The sequence below is a fragment of the Astyanax mexicanus genome, chromosome 5 (genome assembly GCF_023375975.1).
Source record: "Astyanax mexicanus isolate ESR-SI-001 chromosome 5, AstMex3_surface, whole genome shotgun sequence".
NCBI classification, from domain to species: Eukaryota; Metazoa; Chordata; class Actinopteri; order Characiformes; family Acestrorhamphidae; genus Astyanax; species Astyanax mexicanus.
In genome coordinates this window covers 23,913,545-23,941,041 of record NC_064412.1, presented here as the reverse complement: position 1 = coordinate 23,941,041, position 27,497 = coordinate 23,913,545, and the positions used below count along the sequence as shown (strand labels likewise).

The window sequence follows — 27,497 nt, the reverse complement described above, 5'->3', positions numbered from 1 at the left end:
GCAATTTCAACAGCTTTAAATCCCTGAGCACATTTTCTTCATTTAGATCAGTTAGCTGCAGCTGGATCTAAGGTCAGAGGTGGGTGAACAAAAGTAAAAAAGAAGAAACACGAAAGTTGAGAGTAAGAACAATAACACGATAGAATGGGGCCGCACATGTGGAGCAGACAGATTGCAGTCATTTTTCATCTGTAGGGTTGGGTAGGGTTGATCCTTAGAAGTCTAGAACATACATTTGATTTACATTACATAACGGCATTCAAGAATGTGTGTAATTACATAATTAATTACACGGTTGAACAACAAATTACATTTACAATCCATTTTCATTTAATTCCATGTTGAATGAAACTAATCTGAACTTTGGAAAAAAAGCTCTCTGTAAAACTGACTCATTGATTACCGTCAACCCTATGATCTCCATTTCCCATGATTCCACAAACAATCAGGGGATAGTCACAGGCTCTCAATTAACCAATTCTGGACTATTCTCAAAAACCAGGTCATTCTGTTTAACCTAGGGCTGGACCCGAATATTCGGGTATTCGGATATTCGTTCGTTGAGTAGGTATTCGGTTTTTAATTTTGGTATTCGGATATTCGTTTTTTTTCTCCTTTCCAGAGTTCCACCTCACTCTAACCACTTCTGTTTTAGCGGGTCCCGTCAGAATATCTTGCGCGCGGGACAGAACTGAACTGTTATTGGCTGGAGCGGGAGTTTAATCCAGACGATGCGGGAGCAAGAAAACTGTAATAATTGTAAAAAAAAAAAAAAACCTAAAGAAAACTCTCAACGCGCAGGATGGACCGACACACACACGCACACACCGATGGTGTTTGGACTGGGGTAAGGAACGGGACCACACTATTCAGCGCTGCTGTTTTAATAAATATATAAGTAAATTTGAAGCATTAAATGTAGTTTATTTAATTTATATTAGGAACGTGGGGCGGGAGCGGCAGAAATGTGTATGTGGCGGGCGGGCGCGGGATTAAAAGAAGCATTTTTTTTGCGGAGCGGTAACGAGACAGAAACGCGGGAGCGTGGAAGAGTGGGTTTAAAAATCAGTCTCGCGCAGACCTCTATTATACATGATAAAAAAAAATGCAGGCTCTTCGAAACTGATTTATATAATAAAACGTAAGGGGTAATGTGGCAACAGTAGGGGCTAAATCGGTTACAAAAGCCTGGCCTACAAAAATGATGTCTGAACGAATTTCCTCTTATCTAATATAATTTAAAATGGTTTAAAAATATAAAATAATTTCTAAGCAAACGAAATATTTAATATTGAGCTTATAGCCCAAGTGCAAAAATACAAAATCAGTAATACGGCTATGCCCTGCACAATCCTTAAACCGAAATAGACCAAGTACAATAACGTCATTAACAATGACTTTCCTCTACTCTAATATAATTTAACATGGTTTAAAAATATAAAATAATTTCTAAACAAACGAAATATTTAATATTGAGCTTATAGCCCAAGTGCAAAAATACAAAATCAGTAATATGCCCTGCACAATCCTTTAACCGAAATAGACCAAGTACAGTTTACAATGACTGTCCTCTAATATAATCAACAATGTTTAAGAATATAAAATACTTCCTGAACAAACGTTTTTTTTTTTGTTTGTTTTTTTAAGCAAATAGCCTAAGTGTGAAAACACAAACAGCAATTTACTGGGCTGGCTTGCGCAGCGGAGAAACCGTGCAGCAGCCTCCTAGCCTGCTTACGCAGCGGATAAGCCGCGTGTGGGGCAGCAGAAATTCCGGGATGAAAACACAAAGAAATCTGGGCTAAAAACACAGAAAAAATATGGGGTGAAAACACAAAAATATGGGGGATAAAAACACCAAAAATCCGGGGTGAATATGTCTCGTCGGTCAAAGCAAATTGAACATTTTTCAGTGGATTAAAGGGGCCGTGATTTGCTTTTTTTAATTTATTTTTTTACCTCTTTTTTTAAAAACGAATATTCGAATATTCGCTTCGAATCAGTGCCGAATATCCGGAGCTCAAAAAACGCTATTCGGGCCAGCCCTAGTTTAACCCTGTCCAAACTGCACTTACATACCTGGCCAACCACATAGAAACGTCAGTGTAAACGCACACAATACACTATTAAAACTGAAACAAATATACATATATATACAAAAATATACAACAAATAATGATAGCTCAGTCCACTTCAGGAGGCCGTCTTCAGGAGACACATTTAAACCATTTTAAATGTTACAGCAGTGTAAAAATATCCATCTCTCTAAGACTCTTTCTACACCCAAAAACTACAACAGAAACAGTTATAATCGTTTCTCAGCGAGTGAATCTGCATATTCTGTTCTATACTGTAATCAATCACTCTGACTAACCAGAAACACATTAGAATACCAAGAGCACATGCATGTGGTTAAAATATTCTATACAATCACTATACAATCCAGACACACGAAGGCACAGGAACTGACCGGGTGTGAATAGGGTTGTTTAGGGAAGTGAGTATTATCTTTTGTTTTGTATTTTGATGATGACACGTTTGGTGTGATCAGTTTTCTCTATTTGGATTGTTCTTGTTTGCTTGTTTGGTTTGATCCTTGTCTGTTTAAACAGCCAAGTGTTTCATTCAAAAGCAATTGAGATCTGTAACACTCTTAAGAATGAGCCAGAGAAACGATAGGAGGCTGAATAGGAGGAGATGTGGAAATTCTAAGCAGAACACAATCTAGATTCTAGTCCTATGATCTAAGCAGGTGTTAACAGTGTTCTTTTTGTATTCTGTTTTGTATTTTCAGTTTTTGCAGTTTTCGCTTCTTGGATTGTACTTTTTTAATCTGTTTGATTGTTTGTTTGATGGCTTGGTTTTACCCTTGTGTGCCTCATCTTGAATTGTATTGTCATGTAAATATGTTTTTGTTCTTTTCATAATTTTTTACCACTGTTTTGGATTTCTCTTTTTTTTTTTACTTTTTTGTTCTTTACATAATTTTTGGCCTGGCATGTTTTTTTTTTTTTTTTTTACCATTTTTTTGGATTTCTCTTGTTTTTTGTTTTACTTTTTTGTTCTTTACATCTTTTTTCTGTCTGGCCTGAGATTTTTCTACCACTGTTTTGGATTTTTCTTTTTTTTTTAGTTCTTTACATTATTTTTGCCTGTCCTGGGTTTTTTTTTCCACTGTTTTGGATTTTTTTTTTCTTTTTTTCAAAACTTTCCCCTTTTTCTCCCCAATTTACAGAGCCAATTACCCAATCCACTCATTAGGACTCCCCGTATCACTAGTGATGCACCAACACTCCAGGAGGCTGAAGACTATACATGTGAAGTCAGCCACCGCCTCTTTTTAAACTGCTACTGATGCAGCATTGCCAAGTAGCATCTCCGTGCGCTCGGAGGAAAGCGCAGCAACTCGGTTCTGCTACATCAGCTCACAGATGCCTTCTGCTGATCGACATCATCCTTTGGAGTGATGTGGGGAGAGAGTGCCATCTACCCACCCAGAGTGAGCAAGGCTAATTTTGCTCTCTCAGGGCTCCGGCAGCTGATGGCAAGCTACATTAACAGAATTCAAACTGGCGATCTCCTGATCATATTGGCAGCGCTTTAGACTGCTGGACCACTCAGAGCCTCTTGTTTTGGATTTCTCTTAATAAATAATAATAAATAAATTTGCAGCTTTACTGTACATCTACAGCTACCTGAATACACTAGACTGATAATACAAAACACAGCCGTTAATAGCAATAACTGTCAGATTAGAAACAAAAACAGTTATCATAACAAATGTCTTCTTTAATACTTTAAAATAAACAAAATGTTTAGAATTCTGCACTTTTAAAATGAGGTGAGCTGCAGAAACGAATACACAGACTGTATGAAGAAGCATTTGAGGCCCAAACACTATGAGAACCTTTATAGCACTACCATGAATGTACTGTAACAGCATGGAAAACTCCAGCATGTGCAAATACACACACACACACACACACACACACACACAGTCCTGGCCGAAACATGTTGATGTAAGTCATACAATAAGACGCCTTCACAATTTTGACTTCCAGCTGCTGACACATGTTGATACGCAGCAGTTATGAATGCTGTCTCCACTGCCATCAAAACCAAACGCAGGCTGCAGACACAACATCCTGCAATCACTGTCCATCTGCAACCTACTGCAGCCCTCAGCTCCTCCACACACACACACACACACACATATATATATATATATATATATATATATATATATATATATATATATATACGGGGGCATGCCACAACTAAAACAAATACAGCATGACACGCATACTCACCTTTCTGTCCTGCCCTGGAAGCATTCCAGCTGGAGGCGGTCACAACGCTTGTGTCTGAGGGAGCTTCTGCTCCTATAAAAAAAAGAAGAGAAGCAATTATATTTTTGTAATTTTATGTTTATTGACTTTTAAAGACATTAAATTGTATCAGAAAAAAATGGAAAATCTCTCACCCCATCAGAATCAGAGGGAGGTTAACATACTATATGAATTTAAATAGAAAAAAAAAGAATAAGTAAAATACTAAAATAAAATAAAATACAAGATAGGTTTGATACAAAAGGGAAAATCAGTCCAAAAAAGATTTGGATTTGGATTTGAAAAGGGACTTTCAGCAACATGTTAAGTGAGGGAACATCTGGAGATATCCACAGCAGTAAAATGCATTTATTTGCTTGATATTATGAAACGCCCAACAATGATATCAGGGTTGTAGCTCAGAAGATACAAACATGGTCACATATTAAAACTTTTTCATAACAACTTTGTGGACATCTCTCCAAAATGTTTGAATTTTAGATGTTTCTCCAAAACATATGCATAAGTGTACACTCATCACTATTGCTCTTCAGACATATTGGAGATATTAAGCTCTAAACATCTTATGATAGCATATTGGAGTCTGGCAAAGTCTGTGGATTTAATTTTTTTTAATTCTGCTCTTGAATACTGACACATTTGGAAAATATTGTTCCATATATCATCATGAAATATAATAGAGAGATCCCTCTCCCAAAATACCTTAATGCGCCACCTTTAAGCGTGATGGGGAGAGAGCGCCATCTACCCACCCGGAGGGAGCAAGGCCAATTGTGCTCCCTCTGAGTGCCGACAGCTGAAATTTCGCCTTTTTAATTAAACCAGTCATTATTATTCCAAGTCCTACCCAATTAAACTCTTTTGGGCCCCCTGGACTAGTTTCAGAACCACTGCTTTGAAGAATCATCCACATCTAAGAAAATGAAATAGAGAAATCTAGAGAGTCTATACTAATTGACTAGGCTGACCTGGGTTTCCTGAAAGCAAATTATGGCTAAGCTTCTTAAATGCTCAAGAAAGCATCACATTGAACATTTTCTCTTTCTTTTGCTTAAGATTAATTTTGCAAACTAGTTCCTGCTCGTTTGTATCTGTTACTTCAACATGAAGAACATATCCAAACTTTATTTGAATATGTTCAACTAAAGAAAGCAGTAGAAGACACTCTATTGTTGCTACAGCTTTAGGTTATTTATACTGTATACCTTGCAGCATATAGGTAAAAACACACCACAGCAGGATAACATGGTAACCTGTTTAATTCTGTACCCAGTTTGTAGGGGGGTCAGTCTGGCCATTGCAAACACATGGTTATTTACAAGTTTCCAAATTTTGTTTGATACCACCTGAGACTGAAATTTGTTAGAGCCAGTTATTTAGTTTGATAAATAAAAGGTGTCATTAAATTGAAGATGTGCATTTATTTCGGCATTAAGGTATGACTGACTTAAACATGTGTGTGATGTTTATTTAGTCTGTCAACAAACTAAAATTGTGTGTGATCATTTTTTTTAGTTTAAATTTTTAAAATAACCCACAGTTTGGTGGTACTGTAGCCACAATCTCGGTTTGAGAAATCCAATAAAGATACAATCTAGAAAATAGTCACATGAAGTGACCTGGCATTTGCAAAGTATTGCCAACGTCTTTTATTGCATACTGAATGTTACTGCTTGTTTTGTGTTTTGGTGATTACCAGTTTTTTTCTGTTCTTTGACTGCTTTGTTTGCTTTGTTATGTTTTAAATTCATAAATTGGATGTTTTATCCATTGCCTAAAGAAAGAACTATGTCCGCACAAGATTATACACACCAGGGTGGTGGAAAACCAGAAGAAAACAAATTCTGGTCAAGTAAAGCTCCTGACAAACCACTCACAACTCAGTTTGTTAAGCAACACCAATATCAGAATACGATTTTACATTTTTTTAAGGATACTGAAAGGTTTTTTAAGGAGGCAAAACAATGTCTTCTCTGGCCTTAATCCAATAAGAACCCTTATCTTTAAGAGCGTGTTTTGAATTGTGGCTGGTCTGACCACACATTCACTCAGAAATGGGAGTGAAATTTGAGTGAGAACAGCACTGGTGTCCTATGGAGAGCAGGTAGAACAGCCTCTAATACATGAAGATTACAGACTTGTCAGTGTGCTGAGAAGATTTCATTACAGCGCAGCAACACAATATCAGCAAGTGTTGACAGGTTTGGAGTGAGCAATGCGCCGCTCACAATGGGGGCTTTTGACTGGGAGAGGGGAATATTTCATCCCTTTAGCCGCGGAGGACAATAAGCAATGCACGGCGCTCCGCCGGCCGCAGTGAGCCGGGTCTGTTCGGAACAGAGCCGCATGGTGCTGAAGGAATGCCCGGCATTAGCTCATTTCTATTCTCTGTCAATCATGGAAATGAAGGAATGAAACCGACACACTGCAACTGCACACTCAGGAAAAGCCAACAAGCCTGATTTGTGGACCTGCATGCCCTCTGCTAGATCCTTACGCAAACTCTAGAGGTGCTAACGGATCAAGCCGGCTCCCTGCTGCCCGGGTTCTGAGTGGAGAATAAATCAGGATTCTACTGACGCTTCCAGAGAAACTCTGGCAGAGACGCCTTCATTCCCGTTTACACCAAACACCCTCTCGCCAACTCACAACCAAGCAGTTCTCCTTACTACAAATCACACAGACGCTAATTACCTGCCCGTATCCTCGTCTGACCAGGGCTATCAAAACTCCAGTACTGGCTGTTTCATTGGCAGAACACTGAATTATGATTATACTGCTTCATATTGCAAATTTGATTTGTGATATACGGTATGTCAGTATGTCAAAAACACATTATAAATGTTAATGTGACATGGGTAAAGAGGAGTCTGCATTATTTTGTGTGTAAAAACTAAATTGTATAGAAATGGAAAGATATGCAACCAGCTACAATACAAAGTTGAACAATCTTTCCACAGTAACAAGCAATTTAGCTACATTTGCTCAACTGAAATACAGTAAATCAAACTATTTTAAACTCAAAATAAACATTTAGACCTTAATTTAGTGATATACAGACGAGCTGTCAACCGTGACCTCCTGGTGACGTATCAGAGGCATACTGCTTCTGTCGCAGCTCAGCCAATCATCTCTCCCTCCTGCCCTGCCTCTAAACCTATACATCACCCAGTGCCCCGGTAAAATAGCCCTCCCATTTTTTTTTAGCAATTTTCAAATTTGAAATTAAATGGGTTTAGTGCCATTTTAAGAGCCAGGTGCGCTCTGATTTTGGCGGATTGGTATTTTAATGGTGCAGCGTTTCTGTGCTTCTCAGCAGAGGAACTACTACATCCTGTTGTCATTATCAGCTACTTCGGCCGTATCTCTCTATACTTCATATTAACTCATTTGTAGAATGTTAGTTATGAGTTTAGCTTTGAGTTGCTTTGCCAGGTGTTGTGATGAATTCCAGCAGAATGAGTGCAAAAAGATTATCTTCAGATTCCTTTTATTTCTGTTTATAAATAAGGGTTAATCTGCTGTTACAGTAAATAATGAATGCTCCGGTTTAAGCGTTTGTGTTCATACTGCTTTGTGATGGGTCTGCATGCCAAGGGAGGTCAGATTTTCTTCCTGTAATTGGTCTGAAAGTTTGAACCATCTAGAAAAGTGGTTTCACACGAAAGACGAACCGGACTATGGTTTAGAAGATCTGGACTAAGACCCCCTCTCTCTTTTGTGCAGACCAAACTCTGGTCCTTTGGTCTGAAACGTGGTTTGCGACCCCCTTTCACAAACTGAAAACTCTGAAAATCTGGTCCAAATTACATAGGTGTGAGAGCCCCTTTAAAATCATCCTCTACAATTTAGACAGTAAAACATTTTATACAACAATGTACAACTATACAATATACAACCAAAAATCCTATTTAAACTTTGCAACGGTTGAGAAAGGGAAATATCTGCCAACTGCTCAAACAGAAATCTCACTCTTCATTTAATTGTTCTACAATAAAAGGGTTTAAATTCAGCTTTTCACTTCATTTGAGGGCCTTTGTTCACAATTCCATCGAACCTTCTCAAACAACGCCTTCCTTTTGTTTTAGCCAAGATAAAACAATACTCTAGAATCCCTCTTCTGTGTTTAGTTTAATATGTAAAGGTCCAAACGCACAAGAATCATGTGTAAATACACACAGAGTGTACCCAGTGCAGAGAGACACGGTGCAGAGGGAGGGCAGGAGTGTGATGATGTTAACTGGGTGCTAATTTGCTGGTAAATATGTGTGTCTTTTACACACTCATAACGAGCTGCTAATATATTCCCACACCTGTTAATGCCAGTGACAGCACTGAGGCGGGCGCACACACACACACACACACACACGGGCTGAGCTGTGTGAGAAACAGGTGGTGTAGTGTGTCCTATAGCTTCTGAGCTATGAACTATGTACAACACTTAATGAAGTTTCATATCACATTTCATCACAGTGTACCAAGTAGTTACACTGCTTACTCTGTTCCGCACGTCTGTTTACTGAAAAACCTGGATTAATAATCAGAGTTTGGTACATGGAAGTGACATATCATGAACTTAAAACACTGCTGTAAAGTGGTCAATCACTGACCCTTAAGATTAATATGTCACAGTTTTAAATAAGGATGTATCAAAGTAAATTTTTTGGCTGTAATCAAACCCGAACAAAATTAAAGGCTGAATACTAAATACACCATCGCTGATTGTGAAAACTTTACGCTAGACCTGTGTGTCTCTCCACTCCTCCCCCAGACTCTGGTCCCTTGATTTCTAAATGAAATGGAAAATTTACTGATGATCAGTGATGGTTTGGAGAGACATGTCATCTGCTGGTGTTGGTCCACTGTGTTCTATCAAGTCTATAGTAAGTGCAGTGTCTTTTAGGAGATCCCTATATATTTATATTATTTTCTAAGATACTGACTTTTGGGTTTTCATTGAATGTAAGCCATAATCAACAATAAAACAAATAAATGCTTAAAATATATCACTCTCTGTGTAACATATTTACATAATATGTGATTTTTTACATTTCAATCTGAGCTACTGAAAAAAAGGTAACTTTGCAATGTTTTTTTTTTTTTACTTTTTTTTTTCATATTTTCTTTGATTTTACCTCCTTTTCGAACACTGAATCACTCTTAAAGAAAAGCAACTACACTGCATTTTCCTGCAGACATATCAAGTTTTTTACGTACACACTTTAATAAATTACTCTGTAGTGTTTAGTATACATTATCTGGCCTTTTTTTATTTATTGTGGATTATGCATTCTAGGGGCATGGAAAAAAAAATTGGTTCAAGAATATTTGGCAACCAAAATTATTTGGCCAAAAATGACAAAAAAAGCATATTCAGTTGCATAATAATATTGGCTGCTGAATATTTAGTGATAAAGTCTTTATTAAGTCTCGAGTCCCCAGAATGCACATACGCTTACCTCCCCAGAAAAAGCCACCTTGTGGGACTTTTGTTCTCCCAGAATTTGCATCACTAAAACTTGATAGCAGGCCATTACTAACAGATTCTGTTAGACATCTAAAAGCGTCTAAAAATGTGACAGATATGCTTCAAATTTCCAACATCTTTTTCCATGCTTGTTCTCTTTCTGTAATTTTTGTGGTGTTTGTTTTTTGGTAGTTTTCAACAAAAAAGCTTTTTAATGATGCACAAATATTCACTGATGAAAAATAGCGCTTTTTAATATCCTTTTACTTCATGAGTGAACACTCGCCAAATATAACACAACACTGATTACCCTACAGAGAACAGCACTACACAACAACTACCTAACCAACCACCCAGAGAGAGAGAGAGAAAGAGAGGAATAGAGATAGAGAGGGGGAGAGACAGAAAGAGAGAGAGATAGAGACAGAGAGGAAGGGAAAGAGAAGGTTATAATACAGAGATAATCATATAGATCATAACCATATTTTTCACACTATAAGGTGCACCATATTATAAGGCACACCATCAATGAACGTCTATTTTCTGGTCTACTTTCATACACAAGGTGCATCAGATTATAAGGCGCATTTTAAGAGACACTATATGAAACTTCTAATTCAGCAGGTCTCATCGGGTCACTGGGTGGTGGTGGGGGGGGTGTAGCTAACTAAGTTAAGTAAAGCTTAGTTAAGTAAACAAAACTGTTATAAAAAAAAGACTTTCTTATAAAGTCAAATGAGCGCTGGATGTTAATCTACACAGATTTCTCTCCTAAAAACTGCTTATTTGGGTGAGTAAAGCGCTTCCGTTTATTTATAGTAAGCTTAGATTCCCGAATTGCATTAGCATTAGTGGCTAACCGCTCCAGAAGTGCTGGCTGGGGTTAGGAGCAGGCTACAGGCCGATAATACTCACCTCCGAATGGGGAAATAGCGAACACGGTTAGCAGGTAATGCTAATGCTGCTCCAGCAGTGCTAGCCGTAGTTAGCAGCAGGCTACAGTCTGATAATACTTGCCTCTAAATGAGGAATAGTGGTTAGAGGCTAATGCTAATGCTACTGCAGCCCCGGTGCTGGAGAACTGAACTGAAACTGCTGTTTAACACTGTCCTTTTTTAACAGAGTGGCTTTACTGCTTCTTACAACCGGTATGACCGGACTGGTATTATTTATATATGAGGCACACCGGATTAAAAGGTGCACTGACGATTTTTGGGAAAATTAAATGATTTTAAGTGTGCCTTATAGTGCGAAAAATTCAATAGCTTTAATATAATCCACACAGATATCCAAACAGCCAATTGTGCCAATTAATGTTAATTAATGTCTATTTAATGTTGAATTGTTTATGTATGCATTGATGTTAACCGATAAATTGTTTTTTTTTTATTAATCAATTAATTAATTAATTAATGATTTGGCAACACTAATTTACTATAGCCATGTCAATAAATCTTCTTTGAATAGATATTAAGTTGAGAGGGAGGGGGGTTGAAAGAAAAAAGATAGAGGGAGAGAGAAAAAAAAAAGAGAGAGAGAGAGAGAGAGAGAGAGAATTTTAAAATAATAAAACAGATGAAAAGCATTTTTACTCCAATTAGTCCACATCTGCAGTCTAACCTATCATTACATAATCAAGTCAGATCTGGAAAATAGCAGGGTAATTAGGAGATTAGTATTCAAATTGTTCTCTGTGAACAAAGGCAGGTTCGTTACGACCATTTGTGACTGATGCCCTAAAAATCAGAACATCACAGACACTACTGCTGGACCTGAACACAGAGCAAACACACAGACTGAGAGCCAGAATCACTACTGAAACTCGAGCCAGGCTCCAATCACCCAGATCAAATATTACACTTCAGATCTTTTAGTGGAGATCCACTACTTAGACAAAAGGACTGGGACTCCAAGTATTAAGGTGTCTTTACTCTGCAGAAAACTACTAGATGCTACTAGGTGTTATAACAGGAATATTATGAATATTACAGCCTGAAATACTGTTTGAACGAGGCACAATGCAGAGCAGCCAACATGTCATATGCCAAAATGTCCTCAGAGAAAAAAAAAGCAAATCATATTCAATTCAATACAGCGCAACATTTGACTTTAGTATCTCTATACTATCAAATGGACTTCCAATAAATCAAGTCTCCTTAAGCTGAGTGTCAAAAAATATCACTATTAGAGCACAGGGCAAGTCATTGGAGAGGAGCCATGTATCTGGTTTTGTGTGCATGTTGGCAAAACCAAATAAAAATAAAATCACACTTTCAAGTACATATTCCTGCAGTTTAATATGACTGCATGGTTTGTTTCATAACCCTGAAATGATAGCCTTTCATGTAGTTCATATTACTGATATGAATTCTGTTAAACTATTAACAACCTGCCTCTTTCTGGAAAATGCAATAAACTGTAGTGTATCCTGAACATAAAACAGTACCGTGCTGTGCCTTAAAGGTACAGTACCACTAAATGGAAAACTGTAGCCTATTTTCCTTGGCAGAGCTGACTAAGGAGAGTTCATGGAACATGGAACACATACTGTGAATTACGACTGCACTGTTTACATTGAGAGGGGGAATATAACAATATATATGGGTCATATATTGGTAACTGGAAATAATTCATAGATCATATGTCGTTTGTACTAGTATATTGGTTGCTCAGAAGATTAAAATTAACACAACTGGAAACTAAACATTAAATTGGGTTTCCTGGGGGTTTTAACTAGAGAACATAACAAGAGGAAACGCCACCATGTTTTGTACAATGCAAATAAAGAATTGTAAGACTTGGAGAGTTTTTTCCCTTGAGAAACAAGAGAGTAAATACAGGAAGAAGATCCTGTGTTCTGGACTAGTACACATTTCTGTGTAGTTTAACATGGAGCAACAGTAGAGATTGCAATTTTCATAGCTGTAGTAATTATCTAGAAAATATATCTGTCATGAGTCATTCAATAAAATAGGAAGGTAAACAAAAGTAACTTAACTTAAACTGACTAGAAACAAACGTAGACAGTACAAACCGAGAACGGCTGTAAACTGAAATGGAAACATGCACAAGATCAGACGACTGAAAGAAGTCTGAAACAAAAGGGCTATGTACACAGACACGGACAAGGAACATCTGGGGAAGGTAACAAGAGGGCTGGGTTATCAATGAGACACAGGTGGGAACACTAATGATAAGGCAGGGCTAGGGCGGAGACAAGGCAGAAACAAAGCAGAGCCATGAGCTATAAAGCAAATGGTGAGAAAAACAAGCAGACAGAGGAAAAGCACAGAAAACTAAAGATATAGAACAGGACAAAAGCGTGACAACACCAGATTAACAGCGGGTAGTGGGACAGATTTAGCTCAAACTTCTTTTTTTACTGTACATAGACAAAATATTCTCAAATATTTACAGTATGTGAGATTATCCAGCATTTTATATATATATATTTAAAACCTTTTTACTTTTTTATCTCATAAATAAGCTTTAATCACGCTCAACATTCCTATTTGGCTGTTGAGGACACAAGTATTTAGACATGGAATTGCATTCAGCTATATTCTGATCATGTCTTTCAGGCAAAGGACAGATGAGTGATAGGTCAGGAGCACTTCAGTGGACCAATCAGATTTCAGCTTTTTGTGGCCCCGGCTCTAGAACCTCCAGTGATTTTTAGCCCAGTATTCAGTATACTTCATGCTCTTCTTGGATTCAGCACACATCCACTGCCTTAATGAATTATTACTGTAATTATACTGGGCACTAGGATATAAACGGAAAAAGTGAAGTAAGCCAGGCCAACAAGTTGGACAATAAAGCCGTTTGATTACGGGTGAAGAGTGTGCAAGCAAAGCACGGACTGATGAAGCTGCTCGTAAACTTCTGCTCGTGTTTGGAGATGGGCGCAGCTCCCAGCGCAAAAAGTGAAGTTTATTTTGGCTCCCTCGTTCCTCCACTGTCAGTGCCCCGCAGTACATAAGCACCTAACTAATGAGACTGGTCAAGAGCATCAGAGGAATGGCTGGAGGAAGCTGTTCAGAGGATGGAAAAAGAAAGTGTTGTGTGGAAGTGCGGAAAAGAGTCACGGCTTAATCACCTCCACCAGGGGAATGTGAGATGGTTGGGAAATATGGGTGTTTATTGTGGACGGAAGAAGGGAAGCTAGAAAGCTCTATTTCGCTCTATTTTCACTGCCAATCTAACCTCATAGACATCATATACATAGACGCCGCCTCAACTGACTGCGTGTCAGCGTGGCGGCCATATTGGAGGAGGCACCCATGCGCCCCCAGTGCATTAATTTACACTGAGGCAGATGTTAAATACACCTATAATAATCACATCTCGACCAATTTTTAGCCGAATTTCACACGCTTTGGTTTGTTACAAACGGCAGAGATATTGTAATGATTCAGGACACTGTCACACATAAAAAATATGTGTTTTCATGCTGAAATACTTTATATTATGCTCTTTCACAAAAACAGACACACGGTATGGCATATTAATACGTGTATCAATTAATTAATTTTATATTTATATGTACGTACATCCATAGATAGATAGATAGATAGATAGATAGATAGATAGATAGATAGATAGATAGATAGATAGATAGATAGATAGATAGATAGATAGATAGATAGATAGATAGATAGATAGATAGATAGACAGATAGACAGATAGATAGATAAAAGCTCTGGATAAGAAGTAAGTACTTAAAAATAATGAGTTTCTTTAATTTTATCAAAATGAAAACCTTTGAGGTCTGAAAGCTCTGCATCATTTTTGTTATTTCAGCCATTTCTTGTTTTCTGTATATAAATGACAATATTTTTATTTGGAATTTGGGAGAAATGTTGTCCATACTTTATAGAATAAAACAACACTGTGTGCATGTATAATTACTGTGTGCTTGTATAATTACTGTGTGCATGTATAATATATCTATACATAAATACACACATTATATATATTAAAGAGCATAAAAGAAAGTATTTCAGCATGAAAGCACATCTTTGTAATGTGTGACAGCATCCTGAATCATTACTACATCTCTGCGGTGTGTAACAAACCAAACCATGAGAAAATCAGGTAAAAATTGGTAGAGTTGTGATTATTATAGGTGTATTTTACACCTTCCTCAGTGTTAATTACTGCACTGGGGGCACAGAGTTGCCTCCGCCAATATGGCCGCCATGCTGACACGCCAGGAGGTATGCTATGCAGCGTCTATATATATATATATATATATATATATATATATATATATATATATATATATATATATATATATATATATATATGATTTCTATGAGCTAATCTGATCTTTTAAAAAAGAAAAGCAACAATGGACAGGCAGGGAGTCAGGGAGGGAGGCTGAGAGGGGAAACGCTCCACCTGAGTGCACCACAGGCAACAGGAACCGGCCTGCCCCCCAAATCCTCGCGCACCTACCTCACCGTCCTGTCTCAGGAAGCTGGTGCGTAATGTGATAAGTCTGCCCGGGCTCCAGGGAGCCAGCCTGCCTGGTACAGGCCGGGTGGAGACGAGCTTGAGATTGGGCAGTGAACCCGAGCGAGTGGCTGGTTCACGGAGGGTGTAATACAAGGACCTCTCCCATTAGCACAACAAACGACAGAGCGGAACAAAGGCTCCGGAGCAGCTGCAGGCCAGTCCTCTCTGTTAGGCCGCCTCAGATAGACAGCAGCCAGGCCCACTGCAGGGCTCTCCTCCTGGGAGCCGATGCTAATGAGGCAGCGCTAGCCCGAGGGTGCCGAGCCACCGCTGAGTCTTTGGGCTTTAAATCATTGATGGTAAAATAGCTTTTCAGGCAACTCGGTCTGCGGCTCGCTGGATTTGCATGGCTCAGTGGAGAGTGGCTCTTGCTAGAGCCTCTCAGTAAGTGACAGCTCGACGCCCACTCAGCCAAACAGGTGAGAGCCAAACAGCATCCAAACAGCATCCAGCAGCAAAATACCCAGTGCTGAATTCACTCGTATAGTGATGATTTAACCACTAAAGACACTTAAAAAAAAATCTGATTTTCAAATTTAAATCAATTATTTTTCCCCTACTAAAAATCAAATTAAAGATGATAAAGAAATGGTTAAAAACTGGGGGTGCGCACGGGAGGGAGAGAGGGGCGGGGCTAAGCTCACTCTAAAGTACAGGAGCCCACAGGGGAGCGTCGTTGGTGAAAATTAAAACTCAGAGAAAATCGATTTTCATAAAAACACATCGTCCTTAACTGTAAATTCGAATTAAACGATAAAATCGATTAATTGCCCAGCTCTACACACACATCGGACTAGTTTCTCATTCCCCACTTCCAATTACATCAGAGTTTATAGAAACTCTAACTTGGAATTTTCTAACAGCTTCCACATTCACCTGAATATATAGTAGACATATGTGAATGTATAAGGACTTTTTAACATTCATTTATAAGCTGTCTGACCAGTGGAGGATGGATTCCCCCCTACATATTAGCCTTGAGAGTACAAGCCTTGGTAGCTCTTAAGGTTTCTTTTTCCTCCTCCAGCTCTGAGGGAGTTTTTTCCCTATTTTCTGTTGGTCACTGTTGGTTCTGTGTTGTATTTTCATTGTTTTCTGTCCTGCTACCACATGTTTATAAAGCTGCTTTGAGACTTCAGTGGTAAAAAATATATGTATGCTGTTATTAAGTCACAAAAAAAAACTGTCCAACGGGGTAATCAAATATTTTTAGTAATGTTTCTTAAAATAAACAATCGCAAAGCAAGTCTCAAAATGTAAGTAAGGCCCATTATTTTTATAACAAGCAAAATAATCTTACACTTACAATGCTTAGTAAAAAAATAAATTATCAGAGAAAAAAAAAGATTTATTGCCTTGAAATTAGATCATTTCACTTGCTAAGATTTTGTTTACTGTATATTTTTTTCCCAAGATGTCATGATGGGGTGCAGGGAAGACGTGGAGGCGGACGTAAGTGCAGGTAAGAAATTGAATAAATATATATAAATAAATAACTAAGATAAACAAAGAGACAAGTAAACACGGAACAAAGATAAACCAAAAACCAATAACCAAAATAAACCAGTGAAACGAAAGAACATAAACCTAAACGAACAAGAGATACTATAAATAAACTAACAGGGCTAGGGAAATATATACAAGAGAATAACAGGGAAACTATAAATAAACAGCTAAACACAAGCAGGGATATACACAAGGGACTGGGGCTACGGTTATGCAAAAACAGAGAAAAGAGAAACGCTAAGAGAACAAATGAAACACTGAGAGAGACAAAACAACATGGGGAGGTGCAAAGACCGATGAAGACAAAGTGCCACAGGAAGACTATTCATATGAACAGGAAACAATGAACACCTGGGGAAAGGCGGAGCTACAAATAAGACACACGTGGTGGAAAACTACTGACAAGAGACACAGAGGAGCACAGGTCACGTGGGGAACACACAGAGAAATGAGAACAGACAAGAGACAGGGCCAGGACGTGACACAAGATTTGATCTTTTTAGGACCAAAAAAGGTTCTTCTATGGCTTTGTTCAAAGAACCATTTTTTAAATCTTGGCTACTAAGTTCCAAAACCCTCATTAAACCAAAGTTTATCTACAAATGGAGAAAAGAAGTTTCTGACCTACAAAATATTTGATTCCACGACAAAAAAAAATGAGCAGGAAAATTCAGTACCACACGACTGTTATACATTTACTACAGGCTTTTAAAAATATATGCTTTGTAACATATAAAGTATAAAGTATTTATACTGGGGATTCTGCCCTCGCACTAGCAGTAACTGTTTCATTACCAGAATCTTGATCGGTTCCACACTTTCTTAATCCTTTCAAAGTCTCTGCCAATGCTTCACGTGAATTCAGATGTGATGTGATGTGACATCACAGGAATCTTTATCGTATGATTTACTGTATAAGCACAAACAGGCCTGGAGTCTCAGTAACGTGGGCTAGCACGCTGACAGTGGAACTAAACGCCTACAGCCACAGCCCTGTCTGTTCTGTTCTGAACATAATTAGGTGTCTGGAAGGCCGAGGATTACATTTGTGGCTCGCCACAGTGCTAATTTTATTACATGCTAATGTCCGTTTAGGGGTGCTTAAGTAGAATCTGTTTTAGTGAAGATCATCCAGCTTTCAAACACTACAACAGGTCAGTATTCCAGTTCTTGTCAGCATAAATAATAGCAAAGGAAAGGAAATGTGAAAAAGTGGTAAAGTCGTATCAACTGCTGCTATGCTAGCCAGAAAAAATGGATAATGTGGATGTGGGAACCCATTTCTTTCACTGCTGCCATTGCTGCTCTGTTCTGAGGGTATTTATATTTTAAACACAGCTGCATCATGCTGCTAAACTGCTACTGAAACTCAAGCAGTAGGTTTAGCCTCCCAGTCGGATGGGCATTAGTGGAGGCATCTCATGCGCCGCGGACAGGAGCATTGGGAAAGATTAGCTTTTCCTTAAAAGCTTACGCGCTACATCAAAGCGGAGGCATCGTTTACACTGCAGTTTAATTCCAGAAACCGCGAGCTCTGTTTGTTCAGACCTGCAACACGTCACAAGCATGATATTGATTTACCATTTAATGACCCGAGCTCTCGCGTGCCACTGTGTCCAGGCAGCTCTGGTTGCGTGGGGATCATGCAGGAATGCACGGCAAAATCCACACACCATTTAGATCTATATCGTACACTGCCATATCGTACACTCGCCATACGATGACAGCGGTCCTGAGCGAAGATTCGGGACAGATGGGGTTCTGGGAAGCTCCAGTTAACACGGAGGAATTTTAAAAGTCGTTACAGTTTAGACAGCACAAGAGGGCCGGGGATTCGCTCCAAATCCGTGCGCTCACGGTCAGAACGAGCCAAACACTTCAAAGGGTCATTCCTCCAACTCAACACAAATCCGACCAATGATGAAGGACAGCGAGGGCTCAGTCAGGAGGCATCTTGCAACATTTACTGTCAACATTCGACTGCAGAAAAGACTTGCGAGCTCCAAATACTGATTGCAGAAAATAACGAAAGCTAAAGAAGAACTGATTGAGTGTTAATAATCCTTTCTTAAAATCCAAAAGCCTTTCAACCAGAGACCTCTGTACCTTCCACGTCCACCCAGCCAGCATCTGGCCCACATCTGTCAGGTGCTCACGGGGTATATTCTAAACATGCAATGGCTAAATACTAAAAGGTGCACATGGTCCAACCACGGGTGCTGACAGAGTTCCTCACATGCAATCAATCCAACTTCGTAACATCCATAAACACAAAAGTAGATAGAACAGTGGAAAATGTGGTGAAGCACTGAATGGACTTCATTAAGATATGTCCATTTTTAATATTACTTCAACACAAAGTTGTCTTTTTTCAGGTAAAGATGCCAAAAAAAGCTTTATTGAGTATTTTTTATTTTTTTTTACTTTGAATTTGATTGAGGGAAAAAAAAAATGCTAAGATGTCTTGTTACTAGCCTATTTACAACCCTGATATTTTGCCACATAATCATGCATACTGACTTCCCTTTTACAGAGGTCTTATGCAAAAACAAACAAATGAACAAAAAACATAATCTTTGCTTTTGTTTGCAAGTTTTTTCAATGGCATTATCATGGCTTACATATTATGCATATTATGCATATTATATACAATAGTTTAAAACATTAACATTACATAACATTACACGAATTATGTATTATTTCAATTTCTTAACAGAACGTCTTACTGTCCTCTTGTTCTGTCCTCTCAGTGTATACAAAACAATGCCTTGACCACACTTGTGTCCCCAGGTCTTTCTGATAATACAAGTAGCCCCGTTACTTCCCCTCTGATATGGGTTTAACTTCTATTTGAAAGTTAGCTAAAATATAGGTTAGTTCAGTTTGTTTTATGAGGGAGCAGCTGATACAGAAAAGAGATAGTAAAAGAATAAATAAAAAAAGTGTGACAACAGTTTTCCTTTTGAACAAGCTCATTCATGCTTAACTGTGATAGAAACACAAAACGTGTTATTTTACATTACTTACATCTCCCTCATCTGCTGACACGCCATGGACAGTAGGTACAGATCCCTCTGTCAAAAAAAGTCTGCTGGCTAATCATGCTGTGTTCTGTCTGAGGTTCTCAACCAAAATGACCGAAATGGAAGATAATTTAATGGATCTAATGGGTGGGGTTCTGGTGGGTTTCCTTACTGGAAGGGAGCCATTCAAACGACTCATAAGAGCATATGGATCCTGACACAGAAAATAGATGGATGGATGAATATTGTTTTTTTGCACTTGGAGTTTTTTTACAGGGCCAGTCAAGACCCAGGTGGAAATATAAAAAGCAGGTAAAGAGGGATTTTTGCATAATATGACCCCTTTAATGTTAATTATGATGGTGGTGATATAAAGACCAAGAGTTTTAGAGTTTTACAATTGGCTTGTTTTCTAGCTCTGTTTTGGTGGATCAGTGGTGTTTGCCAGCTCCACGCCCAAAGCAAATACAGGGCACCTTTAACCCTTGTGTGGTGTTCACATTTTTGTTACTCATTTACTTTGTTACTTGTATTTAATTCAGCAAAATTAAGCAATTTTACATTAAAATGCTTTACACATGCTTGCTTCACCTAAATTGCAAGCAATATAAACAGCTTACATGGTTAATATTTGACCTTTACCTTTCTTATGTTACACTTCTTTTAAAAAGTGCTACTCTTTTTTTTATTAGTTTTTTAATAAAATGTAAAAGAAAATGAATTAAACTCAAGATATGAGAAGAAAATTTGTTTAGTTTCAAATTTACAAATGAAGCAATGTTTATTAGCCCTTGGCCAAACATACTGTATGTAATATAAATGTGTGTGTGTGTGTGTGTGTGTGTGTGTGTGTGTGTGTGTGTGTGTGTGTGTGTGGTGGGGGGGGGGGGGGGGGGTGTACAGTGTGTGTTTATTGAAAATGTGTTTTGATATATGTTTTTCACAAAAAATGAGCCAATGCCAATGAGTTTGAGTTAGAAAAAATATTTTTTTGTATCATTTGATGAAAAATGAAAACGGGTCCCACAGACCCGAACACCACACAAGGGTTAAGTTCACTTAACTTTGCTTTTGACACTTAACAATATCATTTTGACGTGCTATTTTAATGCTGGGATTGTGTGTTGTGAGATTTGAATCAACTGAAATGATTGAGTCATTGTTCTCTTGAGTTTTTGGGATGAGATCAGCCAGTTTCAATGGTTCTCCTACAAAAAAATAAGAAAAAAGATTAACAGCAATTGAACGAGAATCAAAATTTGTGTCAGTTCCTCCAACTCCGCAGCTGTTTTCCTGCGCTCGTAACTTTCTCTGACAGGTCACATTGCTGCATTCAAGAAGAGGCTGACCCTGAGTTATGGCTGGCTGTGCAGTTGGGAAATGAAGACAAGTATGATAGCTGAGACACAGGCCGTTTGTATTATCAGCGCCTTTATAATTTGCGAGCGAGGGGAGTAGTGTCGGAGTGGCTGTTTCTGCACCGATACGCTCTCCCAAAAACATTACTGGGAAACTAATCACACAGAGAGTTGTGACAGTGATCAATACACATCATCTGTCTTAAAAACGCTCTAAAATGTTCCTGGCTTCCTAACAGTCTTCACAAGTCTGCCTGTGAAGATGGAAAACATCTGTAGGCTTACAAGTCTCTCCCGTTCTCCTTCTTTCTTTCTGTCTTTGTCACCTGACCTGATGGTGTGACAGTCACGGCAAGATGAAATGGATTAGGAGCCAGACTGCTGTGTTTCCAGTAAAGCGGACAGGCTTTTCTTCTGATTCCTTCTGTCTTACAGGCCAGTGTTCCATTTTGTCATCAGGCCAGCTCCAGACACAGCGCCAATATTTTTGGCTGCCTTCAACACTCTCTCCCGTCAATCAGGCCAACGCTCTCTTAATACCACTGCCTACAAGCGTTAGGGAAATAGACAGCAGCGTTCCAGTGGCTAGAACGAGGAAGCCAGGAACAGAACGAGAGCCAGAGCAATAGAAAAAGCAAGAATGAGAGAAAAAGATTGAGAAAGAGTTCAGAAAGCATGAGAAGATTATGGTCTACGCTCAACAGAATTCTGCCAAAACCTAATAAAGTTCCATCAAAACTACAGCAGAAATAGTCCCATACATCTGCAAAACGCGGGTGTCTTCCTGAGAAATCAAACCCTGATTGATGCCCCATATTAAAGAATAACATTATTTCTGCTGTGATATGCGTGGCCCTGCTGAGTATTATTCCACCGCAAAACCCACAAAGCCTTCCCATAAGCGGACAACACAGGGGGAAGCATGGATCAGCTGTCAGAGAACAGGAACAGAGCGTCAGTTTATGAAGTGAAGCTATTTCATGGTCACAGCAGTGGACGGATTCTAGCTGAAGTTTATATTAAAAAGAACACAGATTTAACCAGGGACTGAATGATCTGTTTTCTCAGTCAAATCAGATTCTGACGTCTGACCTTATGAAATCCTTCGAAACTGATCTGATACAACTTCTAACATTCTGAATACAGTTTGATTTTGTCCAAAACAAATGAAGAATCTCGATTATTTCAAACTACATTATACAACAGTGTGGGTTATTTGTAGGCTAGACATGTTTTAGGACTGACTTAATTCTTTTTTTTGTTTGTTTTCTCAATACAGCCATGTTGATATATGCCACCCAATGGTTTTCTCTTTAGAAACTTACAAATTAGTATTAAGTTTAGTATTTTTTTTTACAGATCTAGGACCAAATGTGAAATGTGAAAGTGACTTAAATCTGATATAAATGAGCTGGATTAAAATGTCCACACAGTCCTGAAAAAAAAAAAAACACAAAAGCAGATCAGAGTCGATATGTTTGGGCAATTTATATAGCATTCTGGTGAGAATCTATAGTTGCAAAAGTACTTTTAAAACATTCACGTGGTTTGTGAGCTAGATTAAAAAAAACATTTTATTAAATGTATTTTTTATGCCAAATAACATATGTTTGTAGATGTCTAAAATGACATTGCAGGGATGGTAGCAGACAGTGCTAAGTGGTATACTGGTTCATCCGGTATGTATTTTTCACATACCACCATACCACTGCAGAACACTGTGTTAAACAGCACCGCCAAGAAAGCAAACGCTCGTTTAGCTCCGTTCTGCTTGGAGATAAATAAGAAAAGCACTTTATCTGCGAAGCTCCTGCTGCTGTTCCGCACTGTATGAGTGTTTTATTCGATGAAAAATAGAAAAACAACAGCAAAAAGCAGATATTCACTCGGAAAGAGAGGAATGGAATTGTGCAATCAATAGTAGTTAAAAATCTGATCTGAGTCAGTTCAGTTTAATAATTTAAATGTAAATGGAGCGCTGGGTGCTTTACACTCAATATATACCAAAAATCAGAGAGTGTTGTGAAGTGTGTTTCTGATGGAGAAGATCACTCCCTCTGGGGTGTCTCTGTGGGATGGAGGATTTGTAAGTGAATTTCCAGTCTTAATGAAACGTACTGCTGTGGTGATCTGAAGGAAAGTAGAGTGGCAGATGGAAATCTGCACTCAGGAGTGGAAACCTAATAAAAGTTTTTTTTTTTTTTTTTTTTTTCTGATGCTGATATAACACGAAGATAATATTGTTCAATAGTACTGAAATAGCACTAAAACTGTCTGTTACAGTCCAAATTATCCATGTTTAGAACTTTAGAACTGGTTCACACCACAGTTTGGACAAATTGGACTAACTGTTCATTGTGTTTCTATAAACACACACCCCTAAATATCATCATCCTTGTCCAATCCACCATGACAAGAACATGTCAAGATGCATGAAAACTGTGATTAAAAACCAGTGTTATTCAATCAAATATTGATTTTTGAACTCTTAAAACGTTATGAATATGAACTTGTTTTCTTTGCATTATTTGAGGTCTGAAAGCTCTGCATCTTTTATGTTATTTGAGCCATTTCTCATTTTCTGCAAATAAATGCTCTAAATGACAATATTTTTATTTGGAATTTGGGAGAAATGGTGTCTGTAGTTTAAAGAATAAAACAACAATGTTCATTTTACTTAAACATTTACCTATAAATAGCAAAATCAGAGAAACTGATTTAGAAACTGAAGTGGTCTCTTCATTTTTTTTTTCAGAGCTGTATAAATTACTGAGATTTTCCCCATCTGTGTCTGCATTCAACTGATCGAGCACTTTACCCTATCGATCAATTAAAAGGGACAACCATAGGATCAAAAGTTGTAAAATATTTACTAGACCACTTATTAGAGTGTATAATACCGGTGCATCTAAAGATGGGCTGCGTCCAGTAATTTAATACTTTATAATGCGTTGCATCTATTTCAGATACATAAATAAGTTCTCAAGCTTGCAACACATTTTAATAAAGAAAAGTCACAGTGTGGGTGGATGTTAATAAAGCAGGTTTCCAGCCCACAGGACTTTGGGGTGCAGCTTTACCCAGGCGATGTGAGAGAGCTCGATTTCAGCCAGTTACTGACGGGTTCAGAGTGAGGGCACGGCTCCACTGGGCCAGTTTAGTGGTTGCAAAATTACAGAGGGGCAGAAATCCAGGAGGTGTTTATTTCCTGACGATTGCGTAACGGCTGCAGGTAACCTGCTACATGTCTGTCTCCACCAGCCTCCAGCTGTGACCTGGTGGAGAGACGACATCTTTTCCTAAAGATCATGAACATTAAAAACTTTATGTACCTGCCTCTTATAACTTACACTCAGAAACGCTCAGAAACAAAGAAATAGAAAAAATAATAGGGGTAACAGTAGAAACTGTGGTACAGAAGACAGAGGATAGATAAATGAACAGAACGGAAGGTGTATAAAAGAGAATTCTGTATTTATTATAATTTTCAATGCATTATGTAGCATACACAATACCTTACAATGACAGTCATAAGCTTGTATAATAACTTATTTGTACTAACACCGACAAACAAAACATGTTATAAAAGTACAAGTACAGTATGTGAAGTATTTATAGAGTTTTAAAGTTTATAGAGGTTTCATAATCCTGTTACTAAAATGCATTTTTTTTGTTGTACTAATATTAGGTATTTTTGAAACCTCTCTTTATGAAGAGGCTAGGGCTACAACTAACGATCATTTTGATAATCAATTAGTCGTTTATTAGATTAGATTATTTTTTAATAATCAGATAATAAACGGCAATATTTCTATTAATATAATTTATTTTATATGTATTTAAAACATTTGAACAGATATTGTTCTGATATGAACGACTTTAAAGAAATAATGTTGTAACTGTACAAGAAACACACAACCTATTATCATTATTAAAAATATTAGTGTTATATAATATTATATAATATATAATATATAAAGAAAAACCAGAGATTTACATTCATTTGACTATTATTATTATAGTTTAATAACGCAACAACAACAGTGTATGTAATGTAAATAAAAGTTTGGCTGTTAAACACATTGTCAGAGTCATAATAGAGCTTAAAAAAGGCTGTGTGGAGCTAGCTAGATAATTGCCTCCACATTTAAGGTGGAATGGAAAACTTGCCAAATGCATGAGAGATATTAAATATACTAAAAATAAGAAATGTCTTGTTTAGCTACTCTAGCAGGCTCCCGTAACACTGAGTGAGAGAATAAATAGAACTTGTTGCTAACAATAGCTTAACTAAAACTACAGCTTGTTTTGGAACTAGTACTTATTGTGCAGCCACATTTAAGGTGGAATTTAAGGTGGAAAGGGAAAATGCTCAGGCTAACTTGTTCACTATATGTGAGTGAGATATAAATTTACTATGAATGAGAAATGTCTTGTTTAACTACTCTAGCAGGCTCCCGTAACATTGAGTGAGAGAATTAATAGAACTTGTTGCTAACATTAGCTTAACTAAAACTACGGCTTGATTTGGAACTAGTTCTGATCGAGCAGCCACATTTAAGGTGGAATTTAAGGTGGTAGGGGAAAATACTAAGGCTAACTTGTTCACTATATGTGAGTGAGATATAAATTTACTATGAATGAGACCGATCTTGTTTAGCTACTCTCGTAGGCTCTAGGAATGTTAAGGAACTTAAGTAAGTAAGTGAACATGGCTCCAACATGCTTCCACTTCATGTGCTAATGCAAAAACTGGCTGTTTTTTAACCCAGTCAACGTAAAATGCTTCCATATTTTTGACGACTTGATTCTGCTAGTTCTAAACAGTGTTTTCCACAAAAAATGACTAGTCAAGGTGTTTTGTTGAGTCGGTTGGTGGTTTCTGCCCTAGAAAAGACATTTATCATTTTAACATGTTGTGTATGTTGCTATAAGTACTTAATAACTATGAGTTATTTTACTGTTCAAGTTTATGAGAGTCATTACAAGGTATTACAGTATGTGTACCATAAAATGCATTATAATTGCATTGCATTCATAATGCATTATGAATACAGGATTCACAAGATTTAGCATATTGCTAATATACAGAACAAAAAAGTATATACGTATAAAAGAGGCCAAGTAATAAGTAAAGGAAGGATGAAGAGGGCGCACAAACAAAGATTCCTTTACTATTACCTCATTTCCTGCCAGGACCCTGTCGTGAGACGTCCCAGGCTGCAAAGATAAAACATATTCCTGATGCAGTGCTTCGCTCTGGTACGCGCCGCTAACCGATAACATATTGCGCCCGTTCCTGGCCCTCAATCAATATAGCCGGCCTGGTTAAGGGAGCGCGGTGAGGTTTGAAATTGTTAATAATGTACAGGTAACAGAGAAATTCCTTAAGCAAAGAGGAAGTTCCTCCAACACAGCCCACTCGGGGTGAGGCCAATCTGGGCTTGATTAGCCAGTTCATTCCCTCTCACCGCCACCACCTCGCTCAACGTCTGGAACCATCCATTTACATCTGGGTAATTGGGGACACATGCGGGTCTGGATTTTCCCAATCACTCCAACCCCCAACCAGCTTTCCCCCTGCTTTAGGGGTGTTCTGTCGGGCCTCGGATAAGATCCAGCGCTACTCAGCGCAATAGAAGCGAGTAGAAGTACAGAGCTTTTGTTCCTTTAAAAAGAGAGACAAAAAAATCACGCTGGAAAAGTTCTGTTGAGAACGGTATGAGCCAGAACCTGCTAGCATATGGGAGATGTTTACAGCGATGTTCAGCTCCTGAGAGCTTATCATATCAAATGCATTAATCTGGAGGATCACCTGCTCTTTGAGCAATGCTCCAGTGATATGGACAACTTTTTTTATAGAAACAGGGAATTAGCTCCCTGTATTTGCCCTTTAAAAAGAGGGAATGGGAAGTAAGGATCTAGTTTTAATGAAATTAGTTAAATAGACTTAACAAGAAGAATAGATGTGTGCTAGCAGTACTAAGACATTTCAATATATAACATTAGTTCTGAAATTACACTGACTTTAATACAAGCTTCTCCGTTTCTGAAGTTGTTTCAGCTGTTAAACTAGGTCCCAACAAATAAAATAAAAAAATCCACTTTTTCTTGTTGTTTGTGAAATATTTCAGGTCTCTCTGCGTTGTATATGCATGCTGCACATGGAACTGTTTCTCAGCCTCAAGTGTCTGCAGTAGCCAGTAAAAGAAAAACGAAAAAAAGTAAATCAGGAAAAGCTCTGTGTCTACATCAACCCGTGAGTTCATGGGTC

At 38.0% G+C, this 27,497-nt stretch overlaps 1 protein-coding gene across 1 annotated transcript in view; it reads right to left on the bottom strand.

Annotated features, from left to right (window-relative positions):
• ror1 (receptor tyrosine kinase-like orphan receptor 1) overlaps positions 1-27,497 on the bottom strand; it is a 200,768-nt gene that overhangs the window by 59,772 nt on the left and 113,499 nt on the right. Inside the window, exon 2 of the mRNA XM_049479540.1 lies at positions 4,311-4,382. Within this exon, the coding sequence (XP_049335497.1) occupies positions 4,311-4,382 (72 nt within the window). The remainder of the gene's footprint in view (positions 1-4,310; positions 4,383-27,497) is intronic.